Source organism: Ursus americanus, chromosome 22 (genome assembly GCF_024610735.1).
Source record: "Ursus americanus isolate L20-20 chromosome 22, mUrsAme1.1.p, whole genome shotgun sequence".
NCBI lineage: Eukaryota > Metazoa > Chordata > Mammalia > Carnivora > Ursidae > Ursus > Ursus americanus.
In genome coordinates, this window is record NC_142148.1 from 51,162,216 (window position 1) to 51,182,727 (window position 20,512).

General features: G+C 42.0%; 2 protein-coding genes across 35 annotated transcripts in view; one reads left to right on the top strand and one right to left on the bottom strand.

Moving 5' to 3' along the window:
- The window catches only part of LOC148108139 (uncharacterized), a 485,477-nt gene that overhangs the window by 301,660 nt on the left and 163,305 nt on the right, over positions 1-20,512 (bottom strand). The gene's annotated exons all lie outside the window — the stretch shown is intronic.
- LOC123803623 (ral-GDS-related protein-like) overlaps positions 1-20,512 on the top strand; it is a 124,342-nt gene that overhangs the window by 89,758 nt on the left and 14,072 nt on the right. For 7 of the 22 annotated variants that reach the window (XR_015721097.1, XR_015721099.1, XR_015721116.1 and 4 more), the window contains 3 exons: positions 11-5,815; positions 6,358-6,556; positions 12,366-12,592. The exons of 2 other annotated variants lie outside the window; for them this stretch is intronic. Coding sequence is in view for 1 of the 20 variants with exons in the window: in XM_087853855.1 (XP_087709981.1) it covers positions 11-14 (4 nt within the window). In the remaining 19 variants the exon portion in view is untranslated. 13 more of the 22 variants (XR_015721113.1, XR_015721107.1, XR_015721115.1 and 10 more) reach the window with 8 other exon arrangements.

Consider the following 20,512-nt stretch of genomic DNA (forward strand, 5'->3'; position numbering starts at 1 on the left):
TTGTTTTTAGATAAGATGTGAAGGAATCAGGCTGTTTCTTCTGTGGCTTCAAGCACTTCAGACACACTGTGCAGAAGAGCAGGTGCTGATTTGTGCTTGCCTCGTGCCTGGTTTCGCAGCAATCATGTCATCCCAAGGGCCCTGTATGCTGGAGACACTCATCAGTCCTAACCCTAGTGTGGCTCATGGTGAGGAGCATTAGCAGACCTCACAGGTTGCAATGACTCTTGAAGTTACATTGAGGAATTCTTCGGTTTGCCATTATCCTGAATAGAAATCTTTATTTCATAGATGGGTTCAAAGGAGGAATTACTACTCCCTGCTCATATTCACAGGAAAGTCTTACGGACATTAGAATTGGAAGAATCAGAGCCTATTTTATATGAAATGATGACAGGAGAAATTTACTGAAGTGGTGGAAACAGGAATGGAAGGGAGGGGACAGATGTTGGCAATAGCAAGAAGTAGAGACACGTGGTGCGTCTGGAGTGTTTTCGTGGCTGTTAATGAGATTTACATCCACCATCCTGAACTACTGTTTATTGTCCTCATGATGATTGTTTCATGAGTGGACATTCATCTGCTCATCCAGGCTCTTTTTGGCCAGCTCCGTATTTTCATGCAGCATTCATGGAAGGACAGTAGTGGCCTCCTGGGAGTATTAATGGCAGCCATTTGAGTCCTGTGAGTTTTCAAGAAACTTGGCAGTTAGGGCCACTGATTTATTAATGCATATCACTTGACTGCCCAATGACAGGTACTTGATCTTAGGCTGACCAAAGCAGAATTTGAAAGAGAGGGAGAGGGGGCGTCATGGACATTTGTACCATATTTCGAAGCCCTTCATGCACAGTGGCCTGGAGTACAGTGTGAGCAGGTTCCAACGGAGCAGCAGATGTATTTTCATAGAGGCCATTTTTAAAAAGTCCTTTTAACTTTGGTGAAAGAGCTCTCCTTTTTTCCCCACTCTGCAGCAGAGATATATCCAGAAGAAATCACTCCTCTCCTGCCAGCCATATGAGCGGAAAAGATCCCTGAGGACCAAACATGCTTTTTTCTTCAGATACTGTCGAAATATATGGTTATTCACATAAGAGCAGAATCATGGATAATTCAGTAATGGTCTTACTCTTGATGGGAAAGAGAAGACATTGCTTCTTTTCTTCCCGCTTATCCATATTTTGTATCTTTGCTTTTTCCTTGAGGTGATTCTTTGTGATACTTTGCTAGAAATAGAATATGTGTCAGTTCACATCAGCAAAGACCTGGCATACATACTCTCTTGTGTGAGTGTGTATGTAAAGAAAAATAATTCAGTTCTCCATCACTTTCGTAGTATTACCACATTCACAGAGAGCACTTTGCTTCTAGCACTTACGGTGAGTAAATGTTTGGGTTTTCCCCTCACCGGACAACTCTGCAACACCAGCTGGATGTCCTGTAGTTTAACTCAGCTTTGACGCTGTCTGTCTTGAGATGGCGTCAGATCCCACAGGTTAAGGGCTCAGTCCCATGAGACTGTTCCATCACATTCAGGTGCGAGTCACAAGTAGGAGGGCCCCAGGTTACCCACAGCTTCTGAACAACTTGACTACAAATCAGAGGTTCCCACAACTCCTCCTCAGCTTTGACTGATTTGCTAGAGTGGCTCAGGGAACTGTGGGAAACATTTGTTTTCATTGACCAGCTTATTAAAGGATATGATAAAGGATACAGATGAATAGCCAGATGCAGAGACACAAGGGGTACAGTCTGGGAGGGTCCCAAGCACAGGAATGTCTGTCCCTGTGGAGCTGTCACCCTCCCGGTACGTGGATATGTTCACTCACCTGGAAGCTCCCTGAAACCCCTGCTACTGGGATTTTTATGGAGGCTTCCTCACATAGACATGGTCCACTTCCAGCCCCTCTCCCCTCTCTGGAGGAATGGAGGGGTCGGGATGGGGGTGCTGAAAATTCTAAGTTCTAATCGTGGCGTGGTCTTTCTGGTGACCAGCCCTCTCACTCAGGAGCCATCTGGGAGCCCACGAGACCTCTACGAGCTGTGTTATTAAAACAAAAGAGCTCCTCGTGCGCTTATCACTTAGGAAATTACAAGGGTTTTAGGGGCCCTATTCCAGGAAGTGGGGCAGAGACCCATATATATTTTGTATTCCCTCATAGTATATTCATCTATTCTTGCCTCTTTTCTTCTTCCTGACCCCTAATCCTATGCTAGCAAGGCAGGATCGGGGAGGAGGCAGGCCTAGAAGCTGAATGGGCAGATCAGGAATAGGCAGGGCAGGCCGGAAGATGGGGCGAAAGCATATCTCTTTGTGCCACCAGCCCAGACCAACTTGATGTCACATGTTCCTTTCTCTGATGTTTACCAACTGAATATGGAGTTATGATCATTAGTTCATGATTTCAGTAGGTGATCCCTTCCCCTAGTCTACATTTCTAATATGGTTCAAAAACAAACTACTGAATTCTTTTCTCTCAGCCAACACTTCTCCTGTCTCTGAGTTCTTCCTGGGAACTCTGTCCAGTCTCTGTGTCCTCCACAAGCAAGTTTGTTGTTATAATCTTTGCTCAGTCCACTTCCTCTCCTAAGACTCAGTTCTACCTGCCCCTTCCCTGTCACTGCTGAGAAGGGGAGTCAAGTCTAGTGGTCAAGTCCAGAGGAAAGACACTTTAGTATTTCAGGTGATCTGACAATGACTGCCCCTGCTTCATGATCTCTCTCTTCCCCTAATGTTTTCTTCCTTCTTTCCTCCTCCCTTTCTTCTTGCCAGTTTTCTTTAGGGGTCTGTTTCTCTCTGCTGTCCCTCAAGATTCAGTCCTTGCCTCCCTTTCTGACTACTCTTTCCTGTTGGGTAATCTTGTCTGCTCTCCTCTCCCATTTCCTTTATCCAGCACCAGAAACACAAGGACTCCAAAGTCCCGAGAGCAGACTGGAGTATTCTCTTGTCCTCTAGAAGCTGTGTATTTTGGCCCTACTGGCCCATTGCACCTGCATTTCAGACTCCACCTGTTCAGAAGTGGTAGAGTATTCCATCTGTCCGCGGAGATTGGCAGGGAGTATCGAGAAGTTGAATGTAGTTGGGGCACTTGGGTCTCATTCTATGTGTGTCACTAATGAACTGTGCAACCTCAGATATGACATAATCCCCAGAATCCCACTGGAGGAAGGATGCCGGTGATAGAGGGTGAGGATTTTTATGTAGACTGTGAACCCCCTGAATAGTGTGCAGACTTGTATGTGCATGTCCATCCCACACTTCTTCCCTCCCTTCTCTCTACTGAGTCCTCAGAGCAGAGTTTCTCTCTTGGCTCAGCCCGGAGAACTGCTGCCAGGTTGCTGACAGGGAGCCCCTCTGGCCCAGGGGCAGCCAAAGCCCCTCATCCTTTGACCTTAGATGTTGCACAGTTGTTTCCACTTTCTAAGTGGGCTACAGCATGAAGGAGGTTGGGAAGCTCTGCTTTAGAGTACTCTGTGTGCTAACCAGTATGAGGAACCTGTGACAGGGGCACCTGGGTGGCTCAGTTGTTAAGCATCTGTCTTCAGCTCAGGGCGTGATCCCAGAGTCCTGGGATCAAGTCCCATATCAGCCTCCTCCACTGGGAGCCTGCCTCTTTCTCTCCCACTCCCCTGCTTGTGTTCCCTCTCTCTCTGCCTGTCTCTCTGTCAAATAAATAAATAAGTAATCTAAAAAAAAAAAAAAAAAAAAAGAAAAACGAAAAAAAGAACCTGGGACAGGTGTAGCTGGACTGGCAGGCCTGGCTTATTTTAGCCTGTGGATTCCTTTTAATAAAGACAGTGCACTTTTCAAGTTTCTGTAGCTTTGCCTTCTGATGATAATGATTTTTCATGTACCCATGTAACATTGTGTGAAATTCTTGTGAGGGATTATTTCCTTAATTCCTGTTTACTATAAATGGCCCTTTTTGAGTTAAAAAAAATAGAGATTACATCTGACTAAATATTTTAAGGGCAGAAAGAATGTTAAATCATTATAGAGAGGTGGAAAAAAATACAGGCATGATGAGTAGAGCAAGTTTAAAAACATGATATCTTTGGGTGATTTTTTTTTAATTCTCAGTAAAAATGTCTTTAACATAGTTAACTACTTTGTTTTAAGGTATTCATTCTTGTCATCATTTGAGTTTTAAGATATGATTTCAGGCACGCCTGGGTGGCACAGCGGTTAAGCGTCTGCCTTCGGCTCAGGGCGTGATCCCGGTGTTATGGGATCGAGCCCCACATCAGGCTCCTCCGCTATGAGCCTGCTTCTTCCTCTCCCACTCCCCCTGCTTGTGTTCCCTCTCTCGCTGGCTGTCTCTATCTCTGTCGAATAAATAAATAAAATCTTTAAAAAAAAAGATATGATTTCATTACATGATTGTCAAGATTATTTGTCACCATAATTTGTCACGCTTGTTTTTTTATTTAGGATAGGAATTTTAATAAGATAACAGCATTTCAGTTTAGTAGACATTAAGTTGAAATGTAAATGTACGTATGTTCTTTCCCACATATTATCCAAAGGCTGCAAGCTTGGAGTGGAAGAATAAGGAGAATCAAGATACTGGTTTTAAATTTCTTTTTACATTGTTTCGAAAGTATTATCTTCCTCATTTATTTCCATCATTTACTAAGTTAAACAAACATCCACAAACCTGTACTTGGGAAGTACTGATTGGGCCATGTGTAGAGGATGTCCACAGGGACAAAACAAAGTGACCTTTGTTTATTTTTAAGTAAGATAGTCATTTTATTCTTATATTTAACGGTCACTTTATTATAAGAAGTTTAAGGGTTCCTAATAAACGATTTTACCTGTTTGTACAAACTACCTATTTGTAGCTGAGCTCATAGTAGTAAAGGGGAACTGTGGCTCCTGTACTCAGAAAGAGTTCAACACGTGTCATGATTTTTTTTGGCGTAATTATATTTCAGATCTTTGAATGTTAAAATAAAGTTTCCTTAAGTCTTCTCTTCCAGGTGGTGGGGTATGGTGACCCCAGACCTTGCTCAGTGGCGAGGCAGGCCAGCCTGGGCCACGCAGCTGCCCATAGTAGGCCTTTCTTTTATCTTGGATCTTTCATCCAGCAGGTGCTACTTACAGCTTCTTACGGAGGGGCCGATGTTTGGGCAGCTGGGCAACCTAGGGAGAGTAAGCCCCGGAAAGGAAGGAAACAAGGAAATTTCTAATTTCACTGCTAAAGTTTTTCTTCTATGAGAAATGAAGGCTCACAGGACACAAGTATCCCTTAGATTGATGCCGGGGTGGGGAGGCAAATTTTCCTCTCCCAGTTAAAGCAGGCAAAAATTAGTTAAAATGAATAATCAGGAACAATGTTGGAGGGGAGAAGGTCACAAAAGACATTAATCCATCTGGGGAATGTGGACTACTAATTCAGTTGTCTGTGGGTGTTTATATACATACACACACACGTGCACGCTTGGATCAGGGGAAAACAGCAGAAGCTTGATGCATTTTGGAAGACGTAGAAGTACTAACCTTTCCAGGTACTGAGATATGTATTTGTTAGCTGTCTATATGTGGGTATTTTTTTCAGAACTTGTTTCTGATTTTATAAAATAGTCTGTATTCACTGTGGAACATATAGCATACTTTAATATGCTGAAATTAAAAGTGATTCGTTGACAACTTGTCTTCCTCATGCAGGTACCTCCAGTTGTATAAAAGTTAGTAAGAGAGTTGGACAAATCCAATACCGTGTAATTTTTTTGTATGGATTATGAAATAGAAAGAATGATAAAGGGACTTCTTATTAATTCTTTGGAAGTGGTGGTGTTCGATATCTCAAAGGTGAATTCTTTCAGACATAAAGTAGTTTATACTGATTCTATTCTTTGGATTCATCTAAAGGGAAAAGGATATAAAACTAAAGTCCTGTGGATTTGATTAGTGTAATATTGGATGTTAAAATACCTAAAATGATTTAAAAAATAATAAAATACCTAAAATGATGAAAAATGTCTATACATGCTTTTAGATTTATTTCAGTCATAAAATGAGATTAAATTAGTTATAAGGTATGTGAAAATATTTTTACTATTATAATATGTCATGTCTCAAATTTGTTACAAAGAGTTATTAGCTTGGTACTTCCATAGCTCTATGCCATTGCTGTAACAAGCAAACAGTAACAGTAGCCACCGTCCCATCTTGGTCAGGTTGCAAGGCAGAATCAGAAACAAGTCTACCAAAAGATGTCATCTTTTATAATTTCTGGTTCTTTAATTTTAGTTGCTATTCATACAACCAAATACATATGTGCTCAGTAAGAAACTGAACCATTCGTGGGGGTTACACTCACGAACCTAGTCATGTGTTCTTTTTTCTTCCAGACATCCCCCATTTGAGACCAAAGCCAGTGTACATTACTACAACGCGAGACGATGAAAACATTTACAGTACAAAAATTCCATACATGGCAGCTCGCGTTGTTTTTATTAAATAGATTGTAACTTTCTTTTTCAAAAAAAGTATCTAACTACAACACAAAACACTAAAAATGGAGTTGATGTACTGCCCAAAATCATGCAGGTATGCCATTCATCTTATCTTTTACGTAGGTAAAAATATGCTAACACGTACCAAAGTAATTGATTATTAGGGTTTTTGGTTCTTAAAGAATGTTGGTTATGGGGATTGGTTTTATTGGTGGGCTCTCTCTGTATTGCTGAGGTGTCAGAGGGAGCTCTGAGGTAGCACTTGCAGTGCTCTGTTGACATTGCCATGACAAGGCGATCTTGGGGGCCAGGGAGACATTTTGAGGAGGTGGCTGTGGTGTGCAGCCTCCTGGCCCCCTCTTATTTTCCCTCCTTTGATCAAGTACCGGTGACCTCAGAGCATAAGATCAGGTTGCCTTCACCAATCCCCAGCACCAGGAAGGCCCTCGGGAATCATGGAGGTGGGCCATGGGAAGGACCGCGAGACTGCCAAGTGCCCTCTTGGGATCTCAGGGGAAGGAGTGGAAGAGCATCTCAGGATTTCAGGATGCCATGATGGAATCCCTGCAAGAAAAGGCTGTCTCCCTCCAAGGCCTTCAGTGAAGACCTCTTTCTGTGTGGGGCCCATGGTGTATCTTCCCTCTCTTGTGGTCCTTGGTCACAGACAAATGGGGCTTTCCCAGCAGACTGAGTTGCTTAGGAACTTTGCACTGGGTAGAGCAGAACCACTTGAGGAGGTTCGAGAGCAGCTGCTTCATGGCAGGGACACGGTTTTATGCACAAAGTGTGGTCCACTTAGAGCAAGTTTGCTGATGCCCTGGAGTTCCCAGAAGCGTGACTAGGCCTGAGCCGGAAGAGTGACACACACCCGAGTGACAATGAGCATCTTCACAGAGAAGCACCGCTTTGATAAGAACTGACTGAAGAACTGGAGAAACTTCGTTTCAAAGAAGTCTGAGGGGGATATAATTGCAGTAAGAGCAACAAAAGACTTACTGAAGATTTTAAGAGAAAGATTTGGGGCGCCGGGGTGGCTCAATCGGTTAAGCGTCTGCCTTCGGCTCAGGTCATGATCCCGGGGTCCTGGAGTCAAGCCCCGCATAGGGCACTCTGCTCAGCGGGGAGTCTGTTTCTCCCTCTGCCTCTCCCCCTGCTGGTGCTTTCTCTCTCTCTCTCTCTCTCCCTCTCTCAAATCAATAAAATTTTTAAAATAAAATTAAAAACTTTAAATTCATTAGTTTAAACTTTTAATAGGTAAACTGTAAACAGTAATGATCACTGCTGAGAACAAAATTGATTTTCCAAAGGAATATCTGACAACACTGAGGAAAAATTCAAAGAAATGGAAATCAGAAATGAATAAATAAGATCTGAGGAGAGGTCCAGACCTACCTTACAAGTATCAGGAGGACAAAAGGAGAAAAAATCAGAAGTGATCATTGAACTAATGCAAAATTTACTTGAGCTGAAAAAAAGTCATGCCTTAGACTAACAAGGCCTTCGAGTCCCAGGGAGAATTAGCTAAACAGACACAAACCTAAACAGACATAAACCTATTTGACTTTAAGGAATTAAGAGAAAAATTATCAGAGTTCCAGACAGAAACCACAAGTTCCTTCTAGAAAATGAGACAGAGTAGCATTGAATTTTGAATCTAATCTATAACCCTCAGAGCTGAAAGAACTGTCAGTCTGTTTGTCTTTCTCTCTCTCTCTCAGAACCTTGCTTCATATCACATACATAAGCAGATGTCAGATTGATTTAAGTCCTAAATTGATTTAAGGTCTAAGTATTAAAAAAAATAATAAAGAATTTAGTAGACAATCTAGGGGAATATATACATTTGGGAAGTGGTAGACCACCTTAGGTAGAGATAAGACCCGCAAGCCACAGAAAAAATGAGGTCCCACTTTACTTTACAAACTTGAAAAAGTTTGCATGTCAAAAGGTACAGTAAAGCCACACTCGGTCAACAGATGGTGAAAAGCATCTGTAACATCAGAGCTGTTAAAAGAGTTCATGCCTCTGATATATAGAGAGTGCCTACAAACCGATGAGAAGACAAACAGCCGATTGAAAAACAGACAAAAGGAGATGAAAGAGAAGTTCACGGGAGAGAAAATAGAAACGACCCTGAATTTCACTGAGCCAGGGAACACCATTAGTTCTGGACCATGCTGAGAGACCTTTATTCACCCATCAGGTAGGCAAAAATTTGTATGAAATCATAGATAAGAAACACAGTCCCATTCTTTGATAAATTTTACATTATATCTTGTGTGATTGTTAAGTCAATTCAAAGTAGTCTGTTTAAAGGCTGTGACTTTTTCCTACCTGGTTTCAAAATTTCAGAAAACCATCACTGAAAATAAGTTTCTCGTTCTTGAAGAATACATTTGGATGATGAAAAGTAGCAAGCATAGCAGATTAACTACGGATTCAAGGTTCCAGTTTTTTTCCTTCATTGGTCATTCACACTTGTGAGTCATCTACTTTTATTATCTGGCTTTCTTAGTGTCCTAAAGGTCTGACCCCCGAATGAGTTTGGATGGTTGTATCATCCTAACAGAAGAAGACTCCATAACTCAAAGTGTCTTAAAGGTAAAAAAGAAGTATTTTAATCTCCTATAGAAGCAGCTCATGGCAGGGCTGGCAGAGAATGTGGGTTATTCACACTCTCTCCATGATTCTGTACAGTTTTCCCTACTCTGCCCTTTCCCTCTGGTAGGTTTGTCTTCCACTTCCTGCTGATTGTAAGACGGCGGCCAGCATCAGGGGCACTGCCTTCCTTGTTCGTGTTCAGAGACAACCCAGATATTTCTGTAAAGCTCTTACCTTTTGTCTGAGTGGGACAACCTAGTTTATTTGTCTCTCCTGGAACAGTAACAAGGCGCTGACTGATTCGAAGCTGGCTATGTGAATGGCCCACGAAACAGAACCGTTCCCTGGTCCTGTGGATGGGGCCAGCTTCCTGTCAGTCACCTGGGCTGCAGGGGAGGAAGCACACAGAGCCCTGGGGTTCCATTAAGGAGGGGGAGTGGATTCTGGCAGACAACTGTCCAGCCCAGCGCTGCCACATGCTGCAGATGGCCGTACCTAGAAATGGTCACCGCCATCGTATAGACTCTCAGTAGGCCTCACAGTGAGTTGTTATAGTAGTCTTCTAGTGCCATTGCAGCAAATGACAAACTTTCAGTGGCTTGAAACAATACATTTTATGACCTTGCAGCTCTGGAAGTCAGAAGTTCAAAATCAGTCTCGGTGTGGTAAAATCAAGGTGTTGGCAGGTGTGCGGCTCTGCCTTCTGGAGGCTCTAGAGGAGAATCCAGTTTCTTGCCTTGTCCAGCTTCTAGAGGCTTCCTGCATTCCCTGGCTTGTGGCCCTTCATCATATCACCTTTTCTCCCTCTGTTTCCATCTTCCCATGGCCTTGTGTCTGATCCTCCTGTCTCCTTATGGATACTCATGATTACATTGGGGCCACCCAGATGATCCAGGATAATCGCTCCCTCTCACACCTGAATTTAATCACACCTTCTAAATCCCATTTGCCGGGTAAGGTGAGATACTCAAAGGTTCTGGGGATTAGGGCATGGACATCTTTGGGGGGGGTCATTATTCAGCTAATCAGCTGCCTCCTGTACTCCTGTTTGTGCCTCGCAGCTGTGTTTCCCGCCTCATCTCACATGTGTCTCCTGTGTTTCTCTCTTCATTTGCATTGTACATGAGAAAAAGCAGCAATTTAAACAATTGAATAAGATTCTGGAGACAGAGTTGCAGGAATAAAAGCACATATAATTTCATTTGTCTCCTGAAAGTTTTTGTTTGGAATTTGAAATTTAATATAATTTTGCCTATGTAAAGTGAATATTAGTGAAACAGTTGATCCGAAATCTCTTTTCAAAGAATATACTGTTCTTGTAAAAGCCCTTCAAAACAATATTTTAAGTGCTGTTTCCAAATGGAGTTTATACTTTTGCCCTTATTATTGTATTGAAGGTCTGTTTGAGGGTGTGTGTGTGTGTGTGTGTGTGTGTGTGTGTGTTTTCCCAAAGTGAATTTGCTTCGGGATCTACTAATACCTTTAATTTTTCACCAGGGAGGAGATGAATTAGTGCATCTTCTAGACTAAGTTTTCTTAGCACTTGGAGAATCTGGTATAACAAATATTCATGGGAGAACGGAAGGACAGTGGCTCTTACATCCCATATACTTTTGACAGCAACAGCATAAACCTGAACAAACTGTACATTCTTGGTGCATCACTTCAGCTGAAAATGTGTTCTGTGAAGTATTCTTTAGTCCTTAGTAATTCATTTTTGTATGAGATAAAAGTACTTCAACATACATTAGAGAAAGCAGAGTGGTGATTTTAAAATTTCAGCAGTGACCATTTTTTAGCAGTTCTATCAGCATATTAATTGACGTTAAAACCCATCAAAGCCCATTTGGGAATGAAAAAGAAAGTTTGAGATGGTTCAGTTTTGTGTATGATATTTGTATTTATTTGTATGATAACACTTAGTTATACTTTTATTAAGTCTCAGTGCACCATTCAATAATGATTCGTGGGCTGTGGGTTTCCTGAAATTGTATTTCATGGAATGAGCAGTTAGAAAAAGTGAAATCTGCACAGCCAAGGAAACAGTCAAAAAAACTAAGAGGCAGGGGCGCCTGGGTGGCACAGCGGTTAAGCGTCTGCCTTCGGCTCAGGGCGTGATCCCGGCGTTATGGGATCGATCCCCACATCAGGCTCTTCTGCTGTGAGCCTGCTTCTTCCTCTCCCACTCCCCCTGCTTGTATTACCTCTCTCACTGGCTGTCTCTATCTCTGTCGAATAAATAAATAAAATCTTCAAAAAAAAAAAAAACTAAGAGGCAGCCCACGGAATGGGAGAAGATATTTGCAAATGACACTACAGATCAAAGACTGGTATCCAAGATCTACAAAGAACTTCTCAAACTCAATACGCAAGAAACAAACAAATCAAAAAATGGGCAGAAGATATGAAGAGACACTTTTCCAATGAGGACATACAAATGGCTAACAGACACATGAAAAAAGGTTCAACATCATTAGCCATCAGGGAAATTTAAATCAAAACCACACTGGGATACCACCTTATGCCAGTTAGAATGGCAAAAATTGACAAGGGAGGAAACCACAAATGTTGGAGAGGATGTGGAGAAAGGGGATCCCTCCTACATTGTTGGTGCAAATGCAAGTTGGTACAGGCACTTTGGAAAACAGTGTGGAGGTCCCATAAAAAGTTAAAAATTGAGCTACCCTTTGATCCAGCCATTTCACTACTGGGTATTTACCCCAAAGATACAGACATAGTGAAGAGAAGGGCCATATGCACCCCAATGTTCATAGCAGCATTGTCCACAATAGCTAAATCATAGAAGGAGCCGAATGCCCTTCAACAGATTAAGAAGATGTGGTCCATATATACAATGGAATATTACTCAGCCATCAAAAAGAATGATTACACAAATTTTGCAGCAACATGGACGGGACTGAAAGAGATAATGCTAAGTGAAATAAGTCAAGCAGAGAGAGATAATTGTCATATAGTTTCACTCATTTGTGGAACATAAGAAGTAGGAAGATTGGTAGGAGAAGAAAGGGAAAAAGAAAGGGGGATAAACAAAAGGAATGAACCATGAGAGACTATGGACTCTGGGAAACAAACCAAGGGCTTGGGGAGGAGGGGATGGGATAGGCTGGTGATGGGTATTAAGGAGGCACGTATTGCATGGTACACTGGGTGTTTTACGCAAGTAATGTGTCATGGAACTTTGCATCAAAAACTAGGGATGTACTGTATGGTGACTAACATAATATAATAAAAAATATTATTATTAAAAAAAAGACAAAGAAGTGGTAATGGCTTTCTTCCAGACCGTTGGTGGTGGTGTGGGGCAAGAGATGGTGGCAGAGCTGGATGGCGGCGGCCTGCAGAGCCGGAGAAAAACCATTCCAACAGCAGCACCTTGTCTGACCGAAGACTCAGCAACTCCAGCCATTGTAGCATTGAAGAAGAGCACCGCCCCATGTATGAAATGGTGCAGCGGGTTCTCTTGTCAACGTGAGGTTATGTCACCTTTGTGAACGAAGTCTTTCATCAGGTTAGTGTGTGTGTGTGTGTGTGTGTGTGTGTGTGTGTGTGTGTGTGTGTGTGATAAGTTCATGAAATTGAAGAGACTTGTTCTTGGTCTTTTGCTCATAGTCCTGCAAGAAATACTACTGATGAGTTGGGCTACATTACTGGACTGAATAATGATCCCTCTAATCCTGCTTTTAATTTGTCATGTGGAGTGTTGTGATTTTGTGTATGATTCTTTAAGATTTTGTTTTTGTAAAATTCCTACATGTGGAGGGGAAATTCTATATCTGAGCAAATCATTCCAAAAATACCCTCACGTGTCGGAAAGGAACTTGAAACCCAGAGGTAGGTGGGAAGAAAGCTCTTGCTGAATACTCATCAACCAATGAACATGGCAAAGAGGAGCCCCAGGCCGGTGTTGTCCCAAGGGCCAGAGGGAGCTCTGTGGAGGCTCTGCAGATGGTTGTACTTTCCCTGCAAACACGCATGGCATGAACGTGTGATTGAGGTTTTTATGACGTAAGAGGAAAAAGTTGGCTGGGGAGGGGAATAAGGGGAAAGCAAGGGATGACGCTGGTACAGCACCCTGGTGGTGGCCACTGTGGTGAGTGAAAAGGGAGGGGAAGTACAAACAAGAAAGCAGGTGCAAGTGCGGAAGAAGACGGCAGAGAGAGACCAGAGGCCGGGCAACGATTAGCAGCCCTGAGCTACAACCGGGGCTGGCTCTGCCCCCCCCAGGGGCATTGTCCAGAGACATTTTTGGTCATCACAACTGGAGAGAGGGCAATGCTGTTGGCCTCTAGTGGGTAGTAGCCAGTGATTATCCTACAGGCATAGGACAGGGCCTGCACTAGCCCACGACAGGGAACATCAGGCCTCAAATGTTAGTTGTGCTGCTGTGGAGAAGCTCTGACAGAGGAAACAGAACCCGTGGTACAGCGGAGAAGACAGCAGACCTGTGGTGTGGGCTGGAGCCACTGGCCACCTGCATCTTGGTACCGGTGCCCTGGGAGACAGAGCCTGGCTCTTTTGTGGGTGTGTGCATGTGATGGGGACTAGCTGTTGAGTCTGGGCACACGCACAGAAGGTGAGGCCCCTGAATGGCAGAGACCTGTGGTCCGTGGGGAGAAGGGGAGGAGCCCTGTGCACACACGTGACCGGTGCATGTGCAGTATGAAGAGCTTTCCGAGGAGGGGCGAGACTTCTAGATAGCGATGAACCCTTTCACTTCTGAGACTGTCATTAAGGAAAAATCAACCAACAATGAAAGTCCCAGTGTAATCCACAGCAATCTGGAGGTGTTCACGTATTTTGTATTTTAGTGAATAAAAAGGTTAGACTTAAGAAAATATTAATGTAATATTCTCACTCCCTGACTGTGTCTCATTTCTTGGCCCCTGTTTTCTTTGACCCCAGATTCCAAGAATTGACCAAGTTCTGGGCTTGAGCCTCTTCTGCTGTAAGTCCACACTTGCCTCCTTCAGGCCCGGAGCCAGCAGCCATGTGGCGTGAGACTCTCACTCAAGCTTTTTGTCTGGACCTTGCTTCTTGTTTGCACACTTGCCTTTTAAAATGCCCCCTGGTGACCTTGTCTGACATTCTAGTGGTGTCTTAATGATAACGAGGATAGAGCTGAGCTTATTTTCTTCCCTAACATCAGCTTCTCCTCATGACTTGACCACTTGTTTAACGGGGCTCGTGTCCTTGTGTGTGTATTAATTTCAGCCCTCCCGTGCTTCTCGTCTCCAGCTCCTCCAGTGAGCCATCCCTGGACAAGCCATGCAGGGGGCTTTCTCACTCCTGCTCCCTCCTTTTCCTTTGGCCGTGGTTAGCAGCATGCTCCCTGGAGCCCCGCACCTGCTGTGTCATCCCTTTCTAGCCTATACTGTATATGTCATGCTGACAAAACATTGTTTTATCATAATAGTCCAGGACTTAAAAATCTACCCGAGTCTGTCCATTAACGTTGCCCTGTTGCGTTCCTGTTGTACCCACGGAAGGTACTTGGTAACCATTTAATTTGAGTTGAAGTCAGCAAGGTCATATAATTTAGGATAGAGGTCATATTCTTTATAGAGTAAAGGACTAGATCATAGTATTTCAGGCTTTGTTGATCACACAGACTCTGTTACAGCTATTTAGCTCTGTCTTTGTAGTGAGAAAGGAGACATGGACAACACATAACGAAGAAGCGTGGCTGCGTTCCCGGGGAACTTTATTTAGGAAAGTCACTTGGCAGGCTGGATTTGGATGACAGGCCATACTTTGCAGGCCCTGATCTGTAGCAATGTTTTAAGCTCTTGGACGCCAGTGCTTACTATAAGACTAGATATGATTGACAAAGCTTGTAAATTTTGCACACGAGATAATGCTAAACTGATGTGGTTTTACCTTTATTGTGTAAACTGTTAATTTACTATATGGAAAGTTTTGTCTGCATCCATTATTGACATTGCACCGCTGGCAGAGGGTGCTCTAAATTCTGCATGCCATTTAGTCCTCACTCCAATCTAAATTCAGTTCTGAAGTAGCTTGGGCCAAGTAGGTAACTGCAGACTACTTATGACCGAACTTCTGAGACATCTTTGTGCCGTGAAGCCAAAAAACATTTTATTTACACCTTCTCATTATTCTTCATCAAATCTAATTTGAAAGCATGTATGTGAAATTTAAAATGTAAGGGTTGTGCATGTGAAAATACTAAGTAGAGATTCTTGAAGGGGCGTGGGTTTTAACATTGCATTCTATTGCCCTCTTGAGGTCAATGATGTATTATTCTTTTTTGGGGGGGCGGGATTTTTTTGTCTGTTCTTTTTTTTTTTTAATTAATAATATTTTTTTATTCTATTATGTTAGTCACCATACAGTACATCCCTAGTTTTTGATGTAAAGTTCCATGATTCATTACTTGCGTATAACACCCAGTGCACCATGCAATACGTGCCCTCCTTAATACCCGTTACCAACCTATCCCATTCCCCCATCCCCCTCCCCTTTGAAGTCCTCAGTTAGTTTCCCAGAGTCCATAGTCTCTCATGTTTCATTCCCTTTTCTGTTTACCTTCCCTTTCTTCTCCTATGGATCTTCCTGCTTCTTATGTTCCATAAATGAGTGAAACCATATGATAATTGTCTTTCTCTGTATTGTTCTTTTCAGGATGGCAAAATGTGACTTGTTTCCTAGTGATTTCATTTTCAATTTTAAAGTGTTCATTGACTATTTAATATTTAGGCCTAAAGGCCATTAAGGTTTAAAATGTGCATTCAGGAAGCTCATGTTCTCAGTGAGGGAGGTAAGATGTGTGTGTATGCACCAGAGAACAGTGCATGATGGAGGAAGGTCAGATGTCCATGGGTGTGGTGTCGAAATAAATGCTGACAAGGGGCCCCGAGCGCAGAGAGGCTCGTGGCAGGGGCTAACTGTGCAAGTGTCCTTGGCCTGGATGGTTTGGTAGGATGCAGGCAGTGGAAACAGATGGTAAGTGAGGGGAGACGAGGTTCAGTGGTGCTCAGGGCAGCCTCAGTTTACTGCTGCCCCCAGCAGGCAGGCTAACAGTGAGTGGTAGAAGCTTCAGGTGGGGCAGTTCTGGTCTCGGGGTCACTCCGCTGGAAACTTGTCTTCTTACCAGTGTTTTTCTTACCTGTTGTGACCATTTGTAGGTCATGAAGTCAACTTATCAAAAGCCAGTCTTTTGGGGCGCTTGGGTGGCTCAGATGGGTAAGCGTCTGCCTTTGGCTCAGGTCATGATCTCCAGGTCCTGGGATCAAGCCCCACACTGGGCTCCCAGCTCAGCGAGGAGTCTGCTTCTCCCTCTCTCTCTCCCCCTGCTTGTGCTCTGTCTCTCTCTCCCAGATGAATAAATACAATCTTTAAAAAAAAGGCCAGTATTGTTTTAAAATAATGGAATAGAAGAGAATAGGATGGACTGAAACATTTCAGAGTACCCTGCATATTCTAAGGATTAGTATTTCTTTGTAAACCTTCTAAAACAACATTTATTATCCAAATGCATATATGCTTCTGTAAAATGTCTTACTTAGGTTATGGGTCTGAAAAGTTCAAAGCACTGCTCTAAAGGTTATTTGTCGATTATGTTGTTTTGTTGGTGTTGGTTTTGTTTTAAAAAATAACTTTATTTTTAAAAAAGTGAATATTCATTAGACAAATAGAGTCCCAAGCCAATCACTCAAAATACTGCCATTAAGCAACCCCTGTTGATGTTTGTAGAGTATCATTCCAGGTATTCCTACGTGTGTCTATTTGACTGCTGGCCTGGCTAGCTAGAGAAGCAAATAAGAGCCTGGCAGAGCGGAGATGGGTAAGGCAGGATATAAACAGAGAGCAGCCTGGCAGACAGACAGGAAGGCTTACAGAGGAGCTGATGGACATAAACAAACTGGCAGGCAGGCATAGAAGATGAGACAAGTAGGTGTAGACAGGCCAGCTGGCAGAGGTGGAAGTGAGCAGGGAGGTGTAGATGGACAGGTGCGTAGGTGCAGACAGACAGGCAGACAGAGAATTTGGCAGGCAGTTAAAGATGGACAGGGGCGCCTGGGTGGCACAGCGGTTAAGCGTCTGCCTTCAGCTCAGGGCGTGATCCCGACATTATGGGATCGAGCCCCACATCAGGCTCCTCTGCTATGAGCCTGCTTCTTCCTCTCCCACTCCCCCTGCTTGTGTTCCCTCTCTCACTGGCTGTCTCTCTCTGTCAAATAAATAAATAAAATCTTTAAAAAAAAAAAAAAGATGGACACGCAGGCAACCAGCCATGGATGGGTGAAGGTAAAACCAGACAGAGGTTGACTGAGGTAAAGGCAGAGACAATGGGAGGGTATGTGGAGGCACCGGGGTGGGGGTGAAGGATTGACAGGTAACTTTATGACAATGGAATCTTAATTCTTAATGATGCTTTTGTGCGTTTTTAATGAAGAGCTCTGAATTTTATTTTATTTGAATTTGACAGCAGAAAAAGAGAAACAGAATTGTAGAAATTCAAATAAACATTTCCTTTAACACAAGAAATATTAATTACCAAAATATTTATCTATAATGAGAAGATTAAAATCACATTAAGGTGGTGGCATCAGTTTTTATCCCCGTGGTGTAATTTTAGATAGCACTTATTGATTTCTTAAGAAATCTGAAGAAATTATCAGCCTGGTATTTTCTTCAGCCTCCTGTTCCCATCCACTTATTTCATTATATTATCAATTGTGAGCCTGAATTTACTATTATTTGCAGTCAGTTTTGGAATTCTGATGTGCAGAGTTGTTCAGTCTTGGTTCTGAATTTAGCTACACTCTCCTCCTGGTGTCCTGAGTCCTAACATGCTTGCTTTGATGCACTTCTTCGATGGCCTTGTTTTGTCATTGAGTGGGTGTTTTCAAGAAGGTGTCTTGAGGCTCTAGTGCCTGAGTTTGTTTGTGATGAGGAATGTTTCCCTTTTGCTTTTCCACATGAAAAACAGTTTAACTGGGTATAATAATTTCAGATCACCCTTTCTTCCAATTAGGAATTTTCAAGTCAAAACTTTTCTAGAATTTTCAGTATGAATACCTTCAACATGTTTAAAGTAATAAAAGACAACTTGGAAATGTTTCCAGGAAACAAGAAATTATAACAAACGACTAAGCAGATTTGAATAATAAGGAAACAGAACTCCTAGAGATGAAAAAAAAAAAGTAATAATTGAAATAGTAAAGGAAAACCTTAGTGGGTGAGTTTAATAGCAGGTTAGGTACAGCTGAGGACTGAATAAACAGAATGACAGACCTGAAGAAATTATCCCAACTGTCCCCCAGAGAGACAAAGATGAAAAATACGAGAGGTCGAGACATGGAGAATACGGTGAGAAGGTAGGAAGCGTGTGTTCCATTCTTCTCTATCCTTATTTTTTTGATCTGCTGTTCTGCAAGTTACTGAGAATATCCTACTATAACTGTGGATTGGTCTATTTTTTTTCAAAGTCTATCAGTATTTGCTATACACACACACACACACACATATATATATTTGAGGCAAAATTATTAGTTTCAGTATGGATTCACAAATGTCATATGTTCCTTTGAACTGATTCTTTCATCAGGAAGAATTTTTTCTCTTTATTAATACTTTTTTTTTCCTTTTTGGCCTCAAAGTCAGTCTTGCCTATTCTTAATATAGCTCTACCAGTTTTCTTTTGGTTAGTGTTTGCATGGTGTATCTCTCTCTTTTTACTTTCAACCTCTCTACATCCGGATGTTTTTGGCGTCCCCTTATAAATGGCAAATGGTCTTTTAACAGTTACTAAAATCGAACCTTATAATTTCTATCTTTTGATTGGAGCATTATTCCCTTTACAGTTGACATAACAACTACTGTAATGGTGTATAAGTTCACTATCTTACTTTCTGCTCTCTAATTGTATTGCTGATTGTATTGAATTCTCTCAGGCTGGTTGTTTTTAGCATCCCGTTTTTCTCTTCAAGCTTAGTGTTTTTACACTCATTTGTAATATTTTATTGTTTGCATCCCTAACTTAAAATCTAGCATTAATTTCAACTTTTACCCTGTAAGTATGCACTCCAGTTCCATTTATTCCTTCTCAGTTCATATGCCCCTGCTATGTACAGATTTGCCTCAACTCACAATGCAGTTCTGTCCCGATAAAGCCATCAGAAGTTGAACATAGAGTAAGTCAGAAATGCATTTAATACACCTACCCTACCGAACATCATAGCTAAGCCTCACCGACCCTGAGCATGCTCAGAACATTTACTTTAGCCTACAAGTTGGGCGATCTCATCTAACACAAAGCCTAGCTTATAATAAGGTGTTAAATATCTCATGGAATTTATTGGATACCATACTAGAAGTGAAAAAGAGAATGGTTATATGGGTACAAAATGGTAGTAAGTGTATCAGGTGTTTATCCTTGCGATCCCAGGGCTGACTGAGAGCTGTAGCCACTGCCACCGCCCAGCGCCACAAGAGAGTGTCATACTACATATCCCTAACCCAGGAAAAGATCAAAATTCAAAGTACAGTTTCTACTGAATATGCGTGACTTTCGCACTGTCATAACATTGAAAACTTCTGAGTTGAACTGTCCTAAGTTGAGGACCATCTGTATTTGAATTCCATATTATGAATATATTATTTATATGTATACACATATATTATCTCTTTCATATTTATTATTTTACCCAGTTTTATTCTTTTATATATATTCATATATATATATTTTATCCAATTAGAGTTATCCAAATAATTACCTGTTTATTGCACTTTTATCTCTTCCTAAATCTCTGATCCAGAATTATTTTCCTTCTGCCTAAAGAATAACTTTTAGTATTTCCCTTAGGTCAGATCTCCTGGTAAAAGTTTTTCTCATTTCTGTATCTGAAAATTTCTCTATTTTGCTTTTGGTTTGGAAGTGCAGTTTTTCTGGATATTGAATTCTACCCGGGCATCTGTTCTGTCTTTGCGCATTGAATATTTGTTGCATTGTCTTTGAGAAGTCATGTGAGGTCACGTGGTTGCTCCTTTGGAGGAAATGTCTCTTTTTTCCTCTGGAAGCTTGTAAGATTTTCTGATTGTTCTTGGTTTTCAGCACTTTTACTGTAAGGTACTCTGTATTTACCCTGCTTGTTTGTGATTCTTGAGTGTGTGGATTGACATCTTTTACCAATTTTGGCAAAATTCTCGGGCATTCTCTCCTCAAATATCATTTCTGCCCTCTTTTGCTAATCTTCTTTCCTTGTGCCTCTGCAGCCAAGTATAGGAGCAGCTTGTCATTGTGTTCTTTCTCTTGCCTTCCTTTCTGAGTAGGCCGTCCTTTCGTCTCACCGTGCTTCACTCTGGGTGTTTCCTTTGGTTTTTTCATCCTGTTTTCAGCCATGTCCATTCTGTTGTCAATCCATACCCACTGAGTTTTTCATTTTGGTTATTTTATTTTTCAATT